Source organism: Scyliorhinus torazame, chromosome 19 (assembly GCF_047496885.1).
Source record: "Scyliorhinus torazame isolate Kashiwa2021f chromosome 19, sScyTor2.1, whole genome shotgun sequence".
NCBI classification, from domain to species: domain Eukaryota; kingdom Metazoa; phylum Chordata; class Chondrichthyes; order Carcharhiniformes; family Scyliorhinidae; genus Scyliorhinus; species Scyliorhinus torazame.
The window spans coordinates 48,052,414-48,068,711 of NC_092725.1; the positions used below are offsets into that span (position 1 = coordinate 48,052,414).

A 16,298-nucleotide genomic window follows, 5' to 3' on the forward strand; every position below is an offset into this window, starting at 1 on the left:
ACGATATGCACAGATAGTAAACTTCACAGCGCTGCCAACTAAATAAACAAACATGAAACGGGGTTAGCAATTCGGAGTGCCATGGTGAGGATGTGCAAGTCTGCAAACCTCCTTAATCTCAGTATTTTGCCTGGGCATAATGCTTGTCAGACATCTCTTGCTCCTGGCTGCATTAATAGATGCAAATTATTCTGTTTGATGAAAATAAGCATGGATTGTATTTTTATCCCCAATTGCTCACAATTTTGATGTGATATTAACAGCAGTGTTGCATTATTTGACATGCAATCTACCTTGAGCCCCCCTCCCAGTGCAAGCGGGACAGCAGCACCCCCCGCTCGGACCCACCTGTACGATGTCTGCTTCCTGATGCCCATTTCACTGAGGCGCTGCTCCACACTATGCGATCCGCTCAGCGACTGCTGCAGGGGGCTGTGTCCGGGCTCCGGGCTCTCCCAGCCGCCTGCCGCGGCTGCTTGCTCCCGCTGGCCCGCTCCGCAGCCCAGCCCCAGCCCCAGCCCGCTAGGTGCCGGCGATGCCGCCGCGCTGCCTCGCTCCATTCCGCCCGGCCACTGCCCGCGCTCCCCGGGAAGCGGCAGCCGGCGCCGGGGGGAGGCAATGGGCAGAGCGGCCGCTATCGGCGCAGCTTCCATCAGCAATGGCACAGGATTGTGGGAGAATCCCTGCTCCTCCTCCAGCAGCAAGGAAGAGGGAGACAGCAGTGAGGACCAGAGAGAGGGACAGAGACCAGAGAGAGAGAGAGAGCGGGGGACAGAGAGAGAGAGAGGGATCAGAGAGAGCGAGAGAGAGGGACAGAGACCAGAGAGAGGGGCAGGGACCAGAGAGAGGGACAGAGAGAGACAGGGACAGGGACCCGAGAAAGAGAGAGACAGAGACAGGGACACGAGAGAGTCATGAGCGGGACAGGGACAGAGAGAGAGAGAGACAGCGGACAGAGAGAGTGACAGGGACAGAGAGAGAGAGAGGGACCAGAGAGAGGGACAGGGACCAGAGAGAGAGAGACAGAGACACAGAGAGAGGGACAGAGACACAGAGAGAGGGACAGGGACCAGAGAAAGGGAAAGAGACCAGAGAGAGAGACAGAGACCAGAGAGAGGGACAGGGACACAGGGAGAGGAACAGAGAAACAGAGAGAGGGACAGAGAAACAGAGAGAGGGATAGGGACACAGAGAGAGGGACAGGGACACAGAGAGAGAGGGACAGGGACACAGAGAGAGAGGGACAGGGACCAGAGAGAGGGACAGGGACCAGAGAGAGAGACAGAGACCAGAGAGAGAGGAACAGGGACCAGAGGGAGGGACAGAGACACACAGAGGGGGACAGTAACCAGAGAGAGGGACGGGGACCAGAGAGAGGGACGGGGACCAGAGTGAGAGGGACAGAGGCAGAGACACAGAGAGAGGGACAGGGACACAGAGAGGGACAGAGACAGAGACACAGAGAGAGAGACAGGGACAGAGAGAGAGGGACAGGGACAGAGAGAGAGAGGGACAGGGACAGAGAGAGAGGGACAGGGACAGAGAGAGAGGGACGGGGACCAGAGAGAGGGTCAGGGACACAGAGAGAGAGGGACAGGGACACAGAGAGAGAGGGACAGGGACACAGAGATGGACAGAGACAGAGACACAGAGAGAGGGACAGGGACCAGAGGGAGGGACAGGGACCAGAGAGAGAGGGGCAGAGACACAGAGAGAGAGAGACAGGGACAGAGAGAGAGGGACAGGGACCAGAGAGAGGGGCAGGGACCAGAGAGAGAGGAACAGGGACCAGAGAGAGAGGAACAGGGACCAGAGAGAGAGGAACAGGGACCAGAGAGAGGGACAGGGACCAGAGAGAGGGACAGGGACCAGAGAGAGGGACAGGGACCAGAGAGAGGGACAGGGACCAGAGAGAGGGACAGGGACCAGAGAGAGGGACAGGCACCAGAGAGAGGGACAGGCACCAGAGAGAGGGACAGGCACCAGAGAGAGGGACAGGGACCAGAGAGAGGGACAGGGACCAGAGAGAGGGACAGGGACAGGGACCAGAGACAGGGACAGGAACCAGAGAGAGGGACAGGAACCAGAGAGAGGGACAGGAACCAGAGAGAGGGACAGGAACCAGAGAGAGGGACAGGGACCAGAGAGAGGGACAGGGACCAGAGAGAGGGACAGGGACACACAGAGAGGGACAGGAACCAGAGAGAGGGACAGGAACCAAAGAGAGGGACAGGGACCAGAGAGAGGGACAGGGACCAGAGAGAGGGACAGGGACCAGAGAGAGGGACAGGGACCAGAGAGAGGGACAGGGACCAGAGAGAGAGGGACAGAGACACAGCGAGAGGGACAGGGACACAGAGAGAGGGACAGGGACACAGAGAGAGAGGGACAGGGACCAGAGTGAGGGACAGGGACCAGAGAGAGGGACAGGGACCAGAGAGAGGGATGGGGACCAGAGAGAGGGACAGAGACACAGAGAGAGGGACAGAGACACAGAGAGAGGGACAGAGACCAGAGAGAGGGACAGGGACACACAGAGAGGGACAGGGACCAGAGAGAGGGACAGGGACCAGAGAGAGGGACAGGGACCAGAGAGAGGGACAGGGACCAGAGAGAGGGAGAGAGAGAGAGAGGGACAGGGACAGAGAGAGAGAGATCCAGGGACACAGAGAGAGAGACCGGGCCCAGAGAGAGACAGAGAGAGAGACAGAGACACACAAAGAGAGAGAGCGAGGGACCAGAGAGGGGGACTGGGACCAGAGAGTGGGACAGGGACCAGAGAGAGGGCCAGGGACCAGAGAGAGAGAGAGAGAGGGACAGGGACAGAGAGAGAGAGAGACAGGGACACACAAAGAGAGAGCGAGGGACCAGAGAGAGAGAGACTGGGACCAGAGAGAGAGTGAGAGACAGAGACACACAAAGAGAGAGCGAGGGACCAGAGAGAGAGAGACAGGGACCAGAGAGAGAGTGAGACACAGACGAGAGAGAGAGAGAGAGAGAGAGAGGGAGAGAGAGAGAGGGAGAGAGAGAGAGAGAGAGAGAGGGGGACAGGGACAGAGAGAGAGACAGGGACAGAGAGAGAGACAGGGGCCAGAGAGAGGGACAGGGGCCAGAGAGCGGGACAGGGACCAGAGAGCGGGACAGGGACCAGAGAGCGGGACAGGGACCAGAGAGCGGGACAGGGACCAGAGAGCGGGACAGGGACCAGAGAGCGGGACAGGGACACACAGAGAGGGACCGAGACACAGAGAGGGGGACAGGGACCAGAGAGAGGGACAGGGACCAGAGAGAGGGACAGGGACCAGAGAGAGGGACAGAGACCAGAGGGAGGGACAGAGACATAGAGAGAGGTACAGAGACACAGAGAGAGGGACAGGGACCAGAAAGAGGGATAGGGACCAGAAAGAGGGACAGGGACCAGACAGAGGGACAGGGACCAGACAGAGGGACAGGGAACAGAGAGACGGACAGAGAGAGAGGGACAGGGACAGAGAGAGAGGGACAGGGACAGAGAGAGAGGGGCAGGGACAGAGAGAGAGGGGCAGGGACAGAGAGAGAGGGGCAGGGACAGAGAGAGAGGGGCAGGGACAGAGAGAGAGGGGGCAGGGACCAGAGAGAGGGACAGGGACAGAAAGAGAGAGGCAGGGACAGACAGAGAGGGACAGGGACAGAGAGAGAGGGACAGGGACCAGAGAGAGGGACAGAGAGAGACAGGGACAGGGACCCGAGAAAGAGAGAGACAGAGACAGGGACACGAGAGAGTCATGAGCGGGACAGGGACAGAGAGAGAGGGAGACATCGGACAGAGAGAGTGACAGGGACAGAGAGAGAGAGAGAGAGAGAGAGGGACCAGAGAGAGGGACAGGGACCAGAGAGAGAGAGACAGAGACACAGAGAGAGGGACAGAGACACAGAGAGAGGGACAGGGACCAGAGAGAGGGACAGGGACACAGTGAGAGGAACAGGGACCAGAGAGAGGGACAGAGACACAGAGAGAGAGGGACAGGGACACAGAGAGGGACAGAGACACAGAGAGAGGGACAGAGACACAGAGAGAGGAACAGAGACCAGAGAGAGAGGGACAGGGACCAGAGAGAGAGACAGAGACCAGAGTGAGAGAGGGACAGGGACACAGAGAGAGGAACAGGGACCAGAGGGAGGGACAGAGACACAGAGAGAGGGACAGGAACCAGAGAGAGAGGGGCAGAGACACAGAGGGAGGGACAGGAACCAGAGAGAGGGACAGGGACCAGAGAGAGAGGAACAGGGACCAGAGGGAGGGACAGAGACACACAGAGAGGGACAGTAACCAGAGAGAGGGACAGGGACCAGAGAGAGAGGGACAGGGACACAGAGAGGGACAGAGACAGAGACACAGAGAGAGAGACAGGGACAGAGAGAGAGGGACAGGAACCAGAGAGAGGGACAGGGACCAGAGAGAGAGACAGAGACCAGAGAGAGAGGAACAGGGACGAGAGGGAGGGACAGAGACACACAGCGAGGGACAGGAACCAGAGAGAGGGACAGGGACCAGAGAGAGAGGGACAGAGAGAGACAGGGACAGGGACCCGAGAAAGAGAGAGACAGAGACAGGGACACGAGAGAGTCATGAGCGGGACAGGGACAGAGAGAGAGGGAGACATCGGACAGAGAGAGTGACAGGGACAGAGAGAGAGAGAGAGAGAGAGGGACCAGAGAGAGGGACAGGGACCAGAGAGAGAGAGACAGAGACACAGAGAGAGGGACAGAGACACAGAGAGAGGGACAGGGACCAGAGAGAGGGACAGGGACACAGTGAGAGGAACAGGGACCAGAGAGAGGGACAGAGACACAGAGAGAGAGGGACAGGGACACAGAGAGGGACAGAGACACAGAGAGAGGGACAGAGACACAGAGAGAGGAACAGAGACCAGAGAGAGAGGGACAGGGACCAGAGAGAGAGACAGAGACCAGAGTGAGAGAGGGACAGGGACACAGAGAGAGGAACAGGGACCAGAGGGAGGGACAGAGACACAGAGAGAGGGACAGGAACCAGAGAGAGAGGGGCAGAGACACAGAGGGAGGGACAGGAACCAGAGAGAGGGACAGGGACCAGAGAGAGAGGAACAGGGACCAGAGGGAGGGACAGAGACACACAGAGAGGGACAGTAACCAGAGAGAGGGACAGGGACCAGAGAGAGAGGGACAGGGACACAGAGAGGGACAGAGACAGAGACACAGAGAGAGAGACAGGGACAGAGAGAGAGGGACAGGAACCAGAGAGAGGGACAGGGACCAGAGAGAGAGACAGAGACCAGAGAGAGAGGAACAGGGACGAGAGGGAGGGACAGAGACACACAGCGAGGGACAGGAACCAGAGAGAGGGACAGGGACCAGAGAGAGAGGGACAGGGACACAGAGAGGGACAGAGACAGAGACAGAGAGAGAGAGACAGGGACAGAGAGAGAGGGACAGGGACCAGAGAGAGGGACAGAGACCAGAGGGAGGGACAGAGACACACAGAGAGGGACAGGACCCAGAGAGAGGGACAGCGACCAGAGAGAGAGGGACAGGGACCAGAGAGAGAGGGACAGGGACACAGCGAGAGGGACAGGGACACAGAGAGAGGGACAGGGACACAGAGAGAGAGGGACAGGGACACAGAGAGAGAGGGACAGGGACACAGAGAGGGACAGAGACAGAGACAGAGACAGAGAGACAGAGACAGAGAGAGAGGGACAGGGACACAGAGAGAGGAACAGGGACCAGAGGGAGGGACAGAGACACACAGAGAGGGACAGGACCCAGAGAGAGGGACAGCGACCAGAGAGAGAGGGACAGGGACCAGAGAGAGAGGGACAGGGACACAGCGAGAGGGACAGGGACACAGAGAGAGGGACAGGGACACAGAGAGAGAGGGACAGGGACACAGAGAGAGAGGGACAGGGACACAGAGAGGGACAGAGACAGAGACACAGAGAGAGAGAGAGACAGGGACAGAGAGAGAGGGACAGGGACCAGAGAGAGAGGGACAGGGACACAGAGAGGGACAGAGACACAGAGGGAGAGACAGGGACAGAGAGAGAGGGACAGGGACAGAGAGAGAGGGACAGGGACAGAGAGAGAGGGACAGGGACAGAGAGAGAGGGGCAGGGACACAGAGAGGGACAGAGGCAGAGACACAGAGAGAGGGACAGGGACACAGAGACACAGAGAGAGAGACAGGGACACAGAGAGAGAGACAGGGACAGAGAGAGAGGGACAGGGACAGAGAGAGAGGGACAGGGACAGAGAGAGAGGGGCAGGGACACAGAGAGGGACAGAGGCAGAGACACAGAGAGAGGGACAGGGACACAGAGACACAGAGAGAGAGACAGGGACAGAGAGAGAGGGACAGGGACAGAGAGAGAGGGACAGGGACAGAGAGAGAGGGACAGGGACAGAGAGAGGGACAGAGATACAGAGAGGGACAGAGATACAGAGAGGGACAGAGACAGAGAGAGAGAGACAGGGACAGAGAGAGAGGGACAGGGACAGAGAGAGAGGGACAGGGACCAGAGAGAGGGTCAGGGACACAGAGAGAGAGGGACAGGGACACAGAGATGGACAGAGACAGAGACACAGAGAGAGGGACAAGGACCAGAGGGAGGGACAGGGACCAGAGAGAGAGGGACAGGGACACAGAGAGGGACAGAGACAGAGACACAGAGAGAGAGAGACAGGGACAGAGAGAGAGGGACAGGGACCAGAGAGAGGGACAGGGACCAGAGAGAGAGGGACAGGGACCAGAGAGAGCGGGACAGAGACACAGCGAGAGGGACAGGGATACAGAGAGAGGGACAGGGACACAGAGAGAGAGGGACAGGGACACAGAGAGGGACAGAGACACAGAGGGAGAGACAGGGACAGAGAGAGAGGGACAGGGTCAGAGAGAGAGGGACAGGGACAGAGAGAGAGGGACAGGGACAGAGAGGGACAGAGGCAGAGACACAGAGAGAGGGATAGGGACACAGAGGGACAGAGACAGAGACACAGAGAGAGAGAGACAGGGACAGAGAGAGAGAGACAGGGACAGAGAGAGAGGGACAGGGACAGAGAGAGAGGGACAGGGACAGAGAGAGGGACAGAGATACAGAGAGGGACAGAGATACAGAGAGGGACAGAGACAGAGAGAGAGAGACAGGGACAGAGAGAGAGGGACAGGGACAGAGAGAGGGGGACAGGAACCAGAGAGAGGGACAGGGACACACAGAGAGGGACAGGAACCAGAGAGAGGGACAGGAACCAGAGAGAGGGACAGTGACGAGAGAGAGGGACAGGGACCAGAGAGAGGGACAGGGACACAGAGAGAGGGACAGGGACACAGAGAGAGGGACAGGGACACACAGAGAGGGACAGGAACCAGAGAGAGGGACAGGGACACACAGAGAGGGACAGGAACCAGAGAGAGGGACAGGAACCAGAGAGAGGGACAGTGACCAGAGAGAGGGACAGGAACCAGAGAGAGGGACAGAGACACAGAGAGAGGGACAGGAACCAGAGAGAGGGACAGGGACACACAGAGAGGGACAGGAACCAGAGAGAGGGACAGGAACCAGAGAGAGGGACCGGGACCAGAGGGAGGGACAGGAACCAGAGAGAGGGACAGGGACCAGAGAGAGGGACAGGGACCAGAGAGAGGGACAGGAACCAGAGAGAGGGACAGAGACACAGAGAGAGGGACAGGAACCAGAGAGAGGGACAGGGACACACAGAGAGGGACAGGAACCAGAGAGAGGGACAGGAACCAGAGAGAGGGACAGTGACCAGAGAGAGGGACAGGAACCAGAGAGAAGGACAGGAACCAGAGAGAGGGACAGAGACACAGAGAGAGGGACAGGAACCAGAGAGAGGGACAGGGACACACAGAGAGGGACAGGAACCAGAGAGAGGGACAGGAACCAGAGAGAGGGACAGGGACCAGAGGGAGGGACAGGAACCAGAGAGAGGGACAGAGACACAGAGAGAGGGACAGGGACCAGAGAGAGGGACAGGGACCAGAGAGAGGGACAGGGAGCAGAGGGAGGGAGCAGAGACACACAGAGAGGGACAGAGAGAGAGAGACAGCGACCAGAGAGAGGGACAGAGACCAGAGGGAGCGACAGAGACACAGAGAGAGGAACAGGGACCAGACAGAGGGACAGGGACCATACAGAGGGACAGGGACCAGACAGAGGGACAGAGACACAGAGAGAGGGACAGAGACACAGAGAGAGGGACAGAGAGAGAGAGGGGCAGGGACAGAGAGAGAGGGGCAGGGACCAGAGAGAGAGGGACAGGGACAGAGAGAGAGGGACAGGGACCAGAGAGAGGGACAGGGACAGAGAGAGAGGGACAGAGAGAGAGGGACAGGGACAGAGAGAGAGACAGAGAGAGAGAGGCAGGGACACAGAGACAGGGACAGAGAGAGGGATAGGGACAGAGAGAGAGAGACAGGGACAGAGAGAGAGAGACAGAGACAGGGACAGAGAGAGAGAGACAGAGACAGGGACAGAGAGAGAGAGAGACAGGGACAGAGAGAGAGAGACAGGGACAGAGAGAGAGAGACAGGGACAGAGAGAGAGAGACAGGGACAGAGAGAGAGAGAGACAGGGACAGAGAGAGAGAGAGAGAGACAGGGACAGAGAGAGAGAGAGAGACAGGGACAGGGACAGAGAGAGAGGGACAGGGACAGAGAGAGAGGGACAGGGACAGAGAGAGAGAGGGACAGGGACAGAGAGAGAGAGGGACAGGGACAGAGAGATAGAGACAGTGACCATAGAGAGAGGGACAGAGACACAGAGAGGGACAGGGACAGAGAGAGAGATACAGGGACAGAGAGAGAGACAGGGACAGAGAGAGAGAGGGACAGGGACAGCATTGCGCAGGTCAAGGAGTCACAGCCTGAGTGAGAGAGATACAGACCGAGTGAGAATTTGGTAATTTGGTGCAGTGAGGTAACCAGGAAAGGTAAGTGGTTCATCGAATTTTGCTGTTTTTCAGTTAAAAGTGCAGTGTAGATTAGTGTCTGATTGGCTGAAGCTGCCCCCACCCTAATTGCTGAGAGGCAGTTATCTGGCAGTCACCTGAGGCCTGTTAAGGGGCACAAAGGTACACATTGTTTTCTTCTCTTTGAAATTTTAGTGTGAGTCATCCTAAAGTCTGTATAAAAGACAGACAGAAAGCGCACTTAGTAAGCATTGTGCTGGTCAAGGAGACACAGCCTGAGTGAGAGAGATACAGACCGAGTGAGAATTTGGTAATTTGGTGCAGTGAGGTAATTCGGTGAAGAGTGGGAGAAGGTGCTTTTTCCCTACTGTTTTGTTCTCTCTTTCTTCGGGCCTAATTTCGGGAGCCGTTCGGAGGAGGAGGAGCAGTCTCTGTGAGTATAAAAACCTAACGATAACTTCCTGTTTTCCAGTTTTTTCCCCCAAAAGTGACGTCAGAGGGAAGCTGTGATCTGAGTGGTTGATAGCAAATCTGCCCCAAATTTTAAAAAAAACACATAAACTCATAAACTTAAATTAAACTAATTAATTAATTAGTGATGGCTGGTCAGGTGATGTGCTTGAGCTGCTTAATGTGGGAGCTGGCAGATCCCATTGCGAGCTGCAGCGACCACATCTGCAGTAAGTGTTGGCTGCTCGAAGAGCTCCGGCTCAGAGTTGATGAGCTGGAGTCTGAGCTTCAAACACTGAGGCACATCCGGGAGGGGGAGACTTACCTGGACACTGTGTTTCAGGAGGCAGTCACACCTGTCAGAGTAAGTAGTTTAAATCCTGCCAGTGGCCAGGGACAGCAGGGTGTGACTGCAAGACAGGCAGGTAAAGGGAACCAGCAGTCAGGAACTCAGGAGCCTCAGCCCTTGACTCTGTCCAACAGGTATGAGGCACTTGCTCCCTGTGTGGATGGCGAACAGGGCTGCAGGAAGGATGAGTCAGCTGACCAAGGCACCATGGTTCAGCAGGCCATTCAAGGGGAGGGAGTAAATAGGCAAGTTGTAGTTGTAGGGGATTCTATTATCAGGGGGATAGATAGTATCCTTTGTGAGCAGGATAAAGAGTCCCGCATGGTATGTTGCCTGCCCGGTGCTAGGGTGCGGGACATCTCTGACTGGTTTGAAAGGATACTGGAGAGGGAGGGGAAGGATCCAGTTGTTGTGGTCCATGTTGGTACCAACAACATAGGCAAGTCTAGGAAAGAGGACCTGTTTAGAGATTATAAAGAGCTAGGATTCAAATTAAAAAACAGGTCCTCAAGGGTCATAATCTCCGGATTACTGCCCGAGCCACGTGCAAATTGGCATAGGGAGGCAAGAAGAAGGGAAGTTAACACGTGGCTGAAAGAGTGGTGTGGGAATGAGGGGTTCCTTTTCATGGGACACTGGCATCAGTTTTGGGACAGGGGGACCTATACCGTTGGGATAGTCTCCACCTGAACCGAGCTGGGACCAGTGTTCTGGCGAAAAGAATAAATAGGGTGGTCAATAGGACTTTAAACTAAAGATTGGGGGGGGAAGGGAAAGTCAGGGAACCAAGAGGTGAAGTAATCAGTGGGAAGCATAGCCGCTTAGGAATACAAAAAAGCACGAAAAGACAAAACTCAGGAGAGGTTACTATAGTTCCCATCCCACAAAATATGACACAGTGTATGGAAAGGCTCAGTAAACCAAGGTCCACCACACTAAGAAAACAAAAAGGGACGGTCAATAGAGAATTAAAGGTGCTATATTTAAATGCGCGCAGTGTACGGAACAAGGTAGATGAGCTTGTGGCCCAGATTGTGACTGGCAGGTATGATGTGGTAGGCATCACAGAGACATGGTTGCAGGGGGTTCAGGACTGGCATTTAAACATCCAGGGATTCACAACCTATCGAAAAGACAGGGAGGTGGGCAGAGGGGGCGGGGTTGCCTTGTTAATTAGGAATGAAATTAAATCAATAGCACTAAATGAGATAGGGTCAGATGATGTGGAGTCTGTGTGGGTAGAGTTGAGGAACCACAAAGGCAAAAAAACCATAATGGGAGTTATGTACAGGCCTCCTAACAGTGGGCAGGACCGGGGGCACAAAATGCACCACAAAATAGAAAGTGTATGTCAGAAAGGCAAGGTCACAGCGATCATGGGGGGCTTCAATATGCAGGTGGACTGGGTAAATAATGCTGCCAGTGGACCCAAGGAAAGGGAATTCATTGAATGTTTACAGGAGGGCTTTTTGGAACAGCTTGTGATGGAGCCCACGAGGGAACAGGCCATTCTGGACTTAGTGTTATGTAATGAGCCAGACTTGATTAAAGATCTTAAAGTAAGGGAGCACTTAGGAGGCAGTGATCATAATATGGTAGAATTCAATCTCCAATTTGAAAGAAGGTAGAATCAGATGTAAAGGTGTGACAGTTAAATAAAGGTAACTACAGGGGCATGAGGGAGGAACTGACGAAAATCGACTGGGAGCAGAGCCTAGTGGGAAAGACAGTAGAACAGCAATGGCAGGAGTTTCTGGGTGTAATTGAGGACACAGTACAGAGGTTCATCCCAAAGAAAAGAAAGGTTATCAGAGGGGGGATTAGGCAGCCATGGCTGACAAAGGAAGTTAGGAAATGCATCAAAGCAAAAGAGAAAGCCTATAATGTGGCAAAGAGTAGTGGGAAGTCAGAAGATTGGGAAGGCTACAAAAACAAACAGAGGATAACAAAGAGAGAAATAAGGAAAGAGGATCAAATATGAAGGTAGGCTAGCCAGTAACATTAGGAATGATAGTAAAAGTTTCTTTAAATACATTAAAAACAAACGGGAGGCAAAAGTTGACATTGGGCCGCTCCAAAATGACGCTGGTAATTTTGTGATGGGAGACAAGGAAATAGCTGAGGAACTAAATAAGTACTTTGCGTCAGTCGTCACAGTAGAAGACATGAGTAATATCCCACCAATTCCGGAGAGTCAGGGGGCAGAGTTGAATATGGTAGCCATCACAAAGGAGAAAGTGCTAGAGAAACTAAGAGGTCTAAAAATTGATAAATCTCCGGGCCCAGATGGACTACATCCTAGAGTTCTAAAGGAGATAGCTGAAGAAATAGTGGAGGCGTTAGTTATGATCTTTCAAAAGTCACTGGAGTCCGGGAAAGTCCCAGAGGATTGGAAAATCGCTGTTGTAACCCCCCTGTTCAAGAAGGGAACAAGGAAAAAGATGGAAAATGATAGGCCAATTAGCCTAACCTCGGTTGTTGGCAAGATTCTAGAATCCATTGTTAAGGATGAGATTTCTAAATTCTTGGAAGTGCAGGGTCAGATTAGGACAAGTCAGCATGGATTTAGTAAGGGGAGGTCGTGCCTGACAAACCTGTTAGAGTTCTTTGAAGAGATAACAAATAGGTTAGACCCAGGAGAGCCAATGGATGTTATCTATCTTGACTTCCAAAAGGCCTTTGATAAGGTGCCTCACGGGAGACTGCTGAGTAAAATAAGGGCCCATGGTATTCGAGGCAAGGTACTAACATGGATTGACGGTCAGGCAGAAGGCAGAGAGTTGGGATAAAAGGTTATTTTTCGGAATGGCAACCGGTGACGAGTGGTGTCCCGCAGGGTTCAGTGTTGGGGCCACAGCTGTTCTCTTTATATATTAACGATCTAGATGACGGGACTGGGGGCATTCTGGCTAAGTTTGCCGATGATACAAAGATAGGTGGAGGGGCAGGTAGTATGGAGGAGGTGGGGAGGCTGCAGAAAGATTCAGACAGTTTAGGAGAGTGGTCCAAGAAATGGCTGATGAAATTCAACGTGGGCAAGTGCGAGGTCTTGCACTTTGGAAAAAAGAATAGAGGCATGGACTATTTTCTAAAAGGTGACAAAATTCATAATGCTGAAGTGCAAAGGGACTTGGGAGTCCTAGTCCAGGATTCTCTTAAGATAAACTTGCAGGTTGAGTCCGTAATTAAGAAAGCAAATGCAATGTTGTCATTCATCTCAAGAGGCTTGGAATATAAAAGCAGGGATGTATTTCTGAAGCTTTATAAAGCATTAGTTAGGCCCCATTTAAAATACTGTGAGCAATTTTGGGCCCCACACCTCAGGAAGGACATACTGGCACTGGAGCGGGTCCAGCGGAGAGTCACACGGATGATCCCAGGAATGGTAGGCCTAACATACGATGAACGTCTGAGGATCCTGGGATTATATTCATTGGAGTTTAGGAGGTTGAGGGGAGATCTAATAGAAACTTACAAGATAATGAATGGCTTCGATAGGGTGGATGTAGGGAAGTTGTTTCCATTAGCAGGGGAGACTAGGACCCGGGGGCACAGCCTTAGAATAAAAGGGAGTCACTTTAGAACAGAGATGAGGAGAAATTTCTTCAGCCAGAGAGTGGTGGGTCTGTGGAATTCATTGCCACAGAGGGCGGTAGAGGCCGGGATGTTGAGTGTCTTTAAGACAGAAGTTGATAAATTCTTGATTTCTCGAGGAATTAAGGGCTATGGAGAGAGAGCGGGTAAATGGAGTTGAATTCAGCCATGATTAAATGGTGGAGTGGACTCGATGGGCCGAATGGCCTTACTTCCGCTCCTATGTCTTATGGTCTTATAGAGAGAGAGGGACAGGGACAGAGAGAGAGGGACAGGGAGAGAGAGACAGGGACAGAGAGAGAGAGAGAGACAGGGACAGAGAGAGAGAGACAGGGACAGAGAGAGAGACAGGGACAGAGAGAGAGAGACAGGGACACACAGAGAGAGACATGAACAGTGAGAGAGGGACAGGGACATAAAAAGGGACAGGGACAGAGAGAGAGACAGGGATAGAGAGAGAGGGACAGGGACAGAGTGAGAGGGACAGGGACAGAGAGAGACATGGATAGAAAGAGAGGGACAGGGACAGAGAGAGAGAGGGACAGGGACAGAGAGAGAGGGACAGGGACAGAGAGAGAGGGACAGGGACAGAGAGAGAGGGACAGGGACAGAGAGAGAGGGACAGGGACAGAGAGAGAGGGACAGGGACAGAGAGAGAGGGAGACAGGGACAGAGAGAGAGAGACACAGGGACAGAGAGAGAGAGACAGGGACAGAGAGAGAGAGACAGGGACAGAGAGAGAGAGACAGGGACAGAGAGAGAGAGACAGGGACAGAGAGAGAGAGACAGAGAGAGAGAGGGACAGGGACAGGGACAGAGAGAGAGGGACAGGGACAGAGAGAGAGGGACAGGGACAGGGACAGAGAGAGAGGGACAGGGACAGAGAGAGAGGGACAGGGACAGGGACAGAGAGAGAGGGACAGGGACAGGGACAGAGAGAGAGGGACAGGGACAGGGACAGAGAGAGAGGGACAGGGACAGGGACAGAGAGAGAGGGACAGGGACAGAGAGAGGGACAGGGACAGAGGGAGGGACAGGGACAGGGACAGAGGGAGGGACAGGGACAGGGACAGAGGGAGGGACAGGGACAGAGGGAGGGACAGGGACAGAGGGAGGGACAGGGACAGAGGGAGGGACAGGGACAGAAAGAGAGGGACAGGGACAGAGGGAGGGACAGGGACAGAGGGTGGGACAGGGACAGAGGGAGGGACAGGGACCAGAGAGAGGGACAGGGACGAAAGAGAGGGGGGGGGGGGGGGTCAGGGACCAGAGAGAGGAACTGGGACCAGGCAGAGGGATGGGGACCAGTGAAGAGAGTGAGAGAGAGGTAGAGCAGCGGGGGGAGACAGGGACCAGAGAGAGAGTGAGTGGGACAAGGGACCAGGCACAGAGAGAGAGAGAGAGAGAGAGAGACCGTGGCGAAGGCGGAAGAAAAAGAGTGCCCCCATGGCACAGGCCCGCCCATGGATTGGTGGGCCCCGATCGCGGGCCAGGCCACCGTGGGGGCACCCCCCGGGGACAGATCGCCCCGCGCTCCCCCCAGGACCTCGGAGCCCGCCCGCGCCACCTTGTCCCGCCGTTCAAAAGGTGGTTTAATCCACGCCGGCAGAAGAGGGTTGGCAGCAGCGGGACTTTGGCCCATCGCGGGCCGGAGAATCGCCGGGGGTGGGCCTGCCGACCGGCGCGGCGCGATTCCCGCCCCCGCCGAATCTCTGGTGGCGGAGAATTCGGGACACGGCGGGGCGGGATTCATGCCAGCCCCCGGCAATTCTCCGACCCGGTGGAGGGTCGGAGAATCGCGCCCCTGGTTGTGCAGTCAGGACCAGAACCATGGGCGGGATTCTCCGACCCCACGCCGGGTCGGAGAATTGCCGGGGGCTGGCGTGAATCCCGCCCCTGCCTTGTCCCAAAGTCTCCGCCACCAGAGATTCGGCGGGAGCGGGAATCGCGCCGCACCAGTCGGCCCCAGCTGGTGTGGCACCAAAGGCCTTTCCCGCCAGCCGGCGGAGCGCAAGTCTCCGCACCTTTGGGGCAGCCCGACGCCAGAGTGGTTCCCGCCACTCCATCACGCCGGAATCTCCCGCCCCACCGGGTAGGGGAGAATCCCGCCCCTAGTCTGGACCCGGGGCCTTCATGACCCTGGTGCAGATAGCTAAGCCGCGAATGGTCAGTACCAGTAGCGTCCTTCACAGAGGACCATCGTGGTTGGAATTGAGCACCAGGAAGTAGAATCAGCAGAAGGGACTAATATTGCCAGTATCAGGGACCAGAAACCTCTGAGACTTGAGCCATAGACATGCAGCATATGGGAACTGAGCTAATTATAGGAGCCAGCTTTTCCAGTAGGAGGTTCCGAAATCCCAGAAATGAGCAAGAGGAACAAAAGCAGCATGTACCCAAACCATCAGCATACAGTAGCACTCAGCACCCACCATGGGCAGCATGGTAACACATTGGTTAGTACTGTTTCTTCACAGCGCCAGGGGTCCAGGTTCGATTCCCGGCTTAGGTCACTGTCTGTGCGGAGTCTGCACGTTCTCCCTGTGTCTGCGTGGGTTTCCTCCGGGTGCTCCAGTTTCCTCCCACAAGTCCCAAAAGATGTGCTGTTAGGTGAATTCTCCCTCTGTGTACCCGAACAGGTGCCGGAATGTGGCAACTAGGGGCTTTTCACAGTAACTTCATTGCAGTGTTAATGTAAGCCTAATTGTGACAATAAAGATTATTATTTATTTAAGGACGAGACCCTAAAAGATCCAGCAGCTGGGTCCAGAACTCCCAGTATTCAGCAGCAGTGAATAAAACTATAATTTGGCAACAGAAGTAGAGTCTCCTTAACCAGAAACATATAACAAGAATATCATCAGCAAAAAACCCTGCATCATATCCAATACTAGCAGTGTCCAGAAGCACTGTTGGGGGTGGGGGTGGGGGGGATGCAGCAGCAATAGCGGTCAGCGTA

At 55.0% G+C, this 16,298-nt stretch overlaps 1 protein-coding gene across 3 annotated transcripts in view; it reads right to left on the minus strand.

Annotated features, from left to right (window-relative positions):
• dgki (diacylglycerol kinase, iota) overlaps positions 1-894 on the minus strand; it is a 558,727-nt gene extending 557,833 nt beyond the window's left edge. For all 3 annotated transcript variants that reach the window (XM_072484255.1, XM_072484256.1, XM_072484254.1), the window contains exon 1: positions 349-894. In XM_072484255.1, the coding sequence (XP_072340356.1) occupies positions 349-653 (305 nt within the window). In that variant the 5' untranslated portion in view covers positions 654-894. The remainder of the gene's footprint in view (positions 1-348) is intronic.
• Between the last annotated feature and the right edge of the window lie 15,404 nt (positions 895-16,298).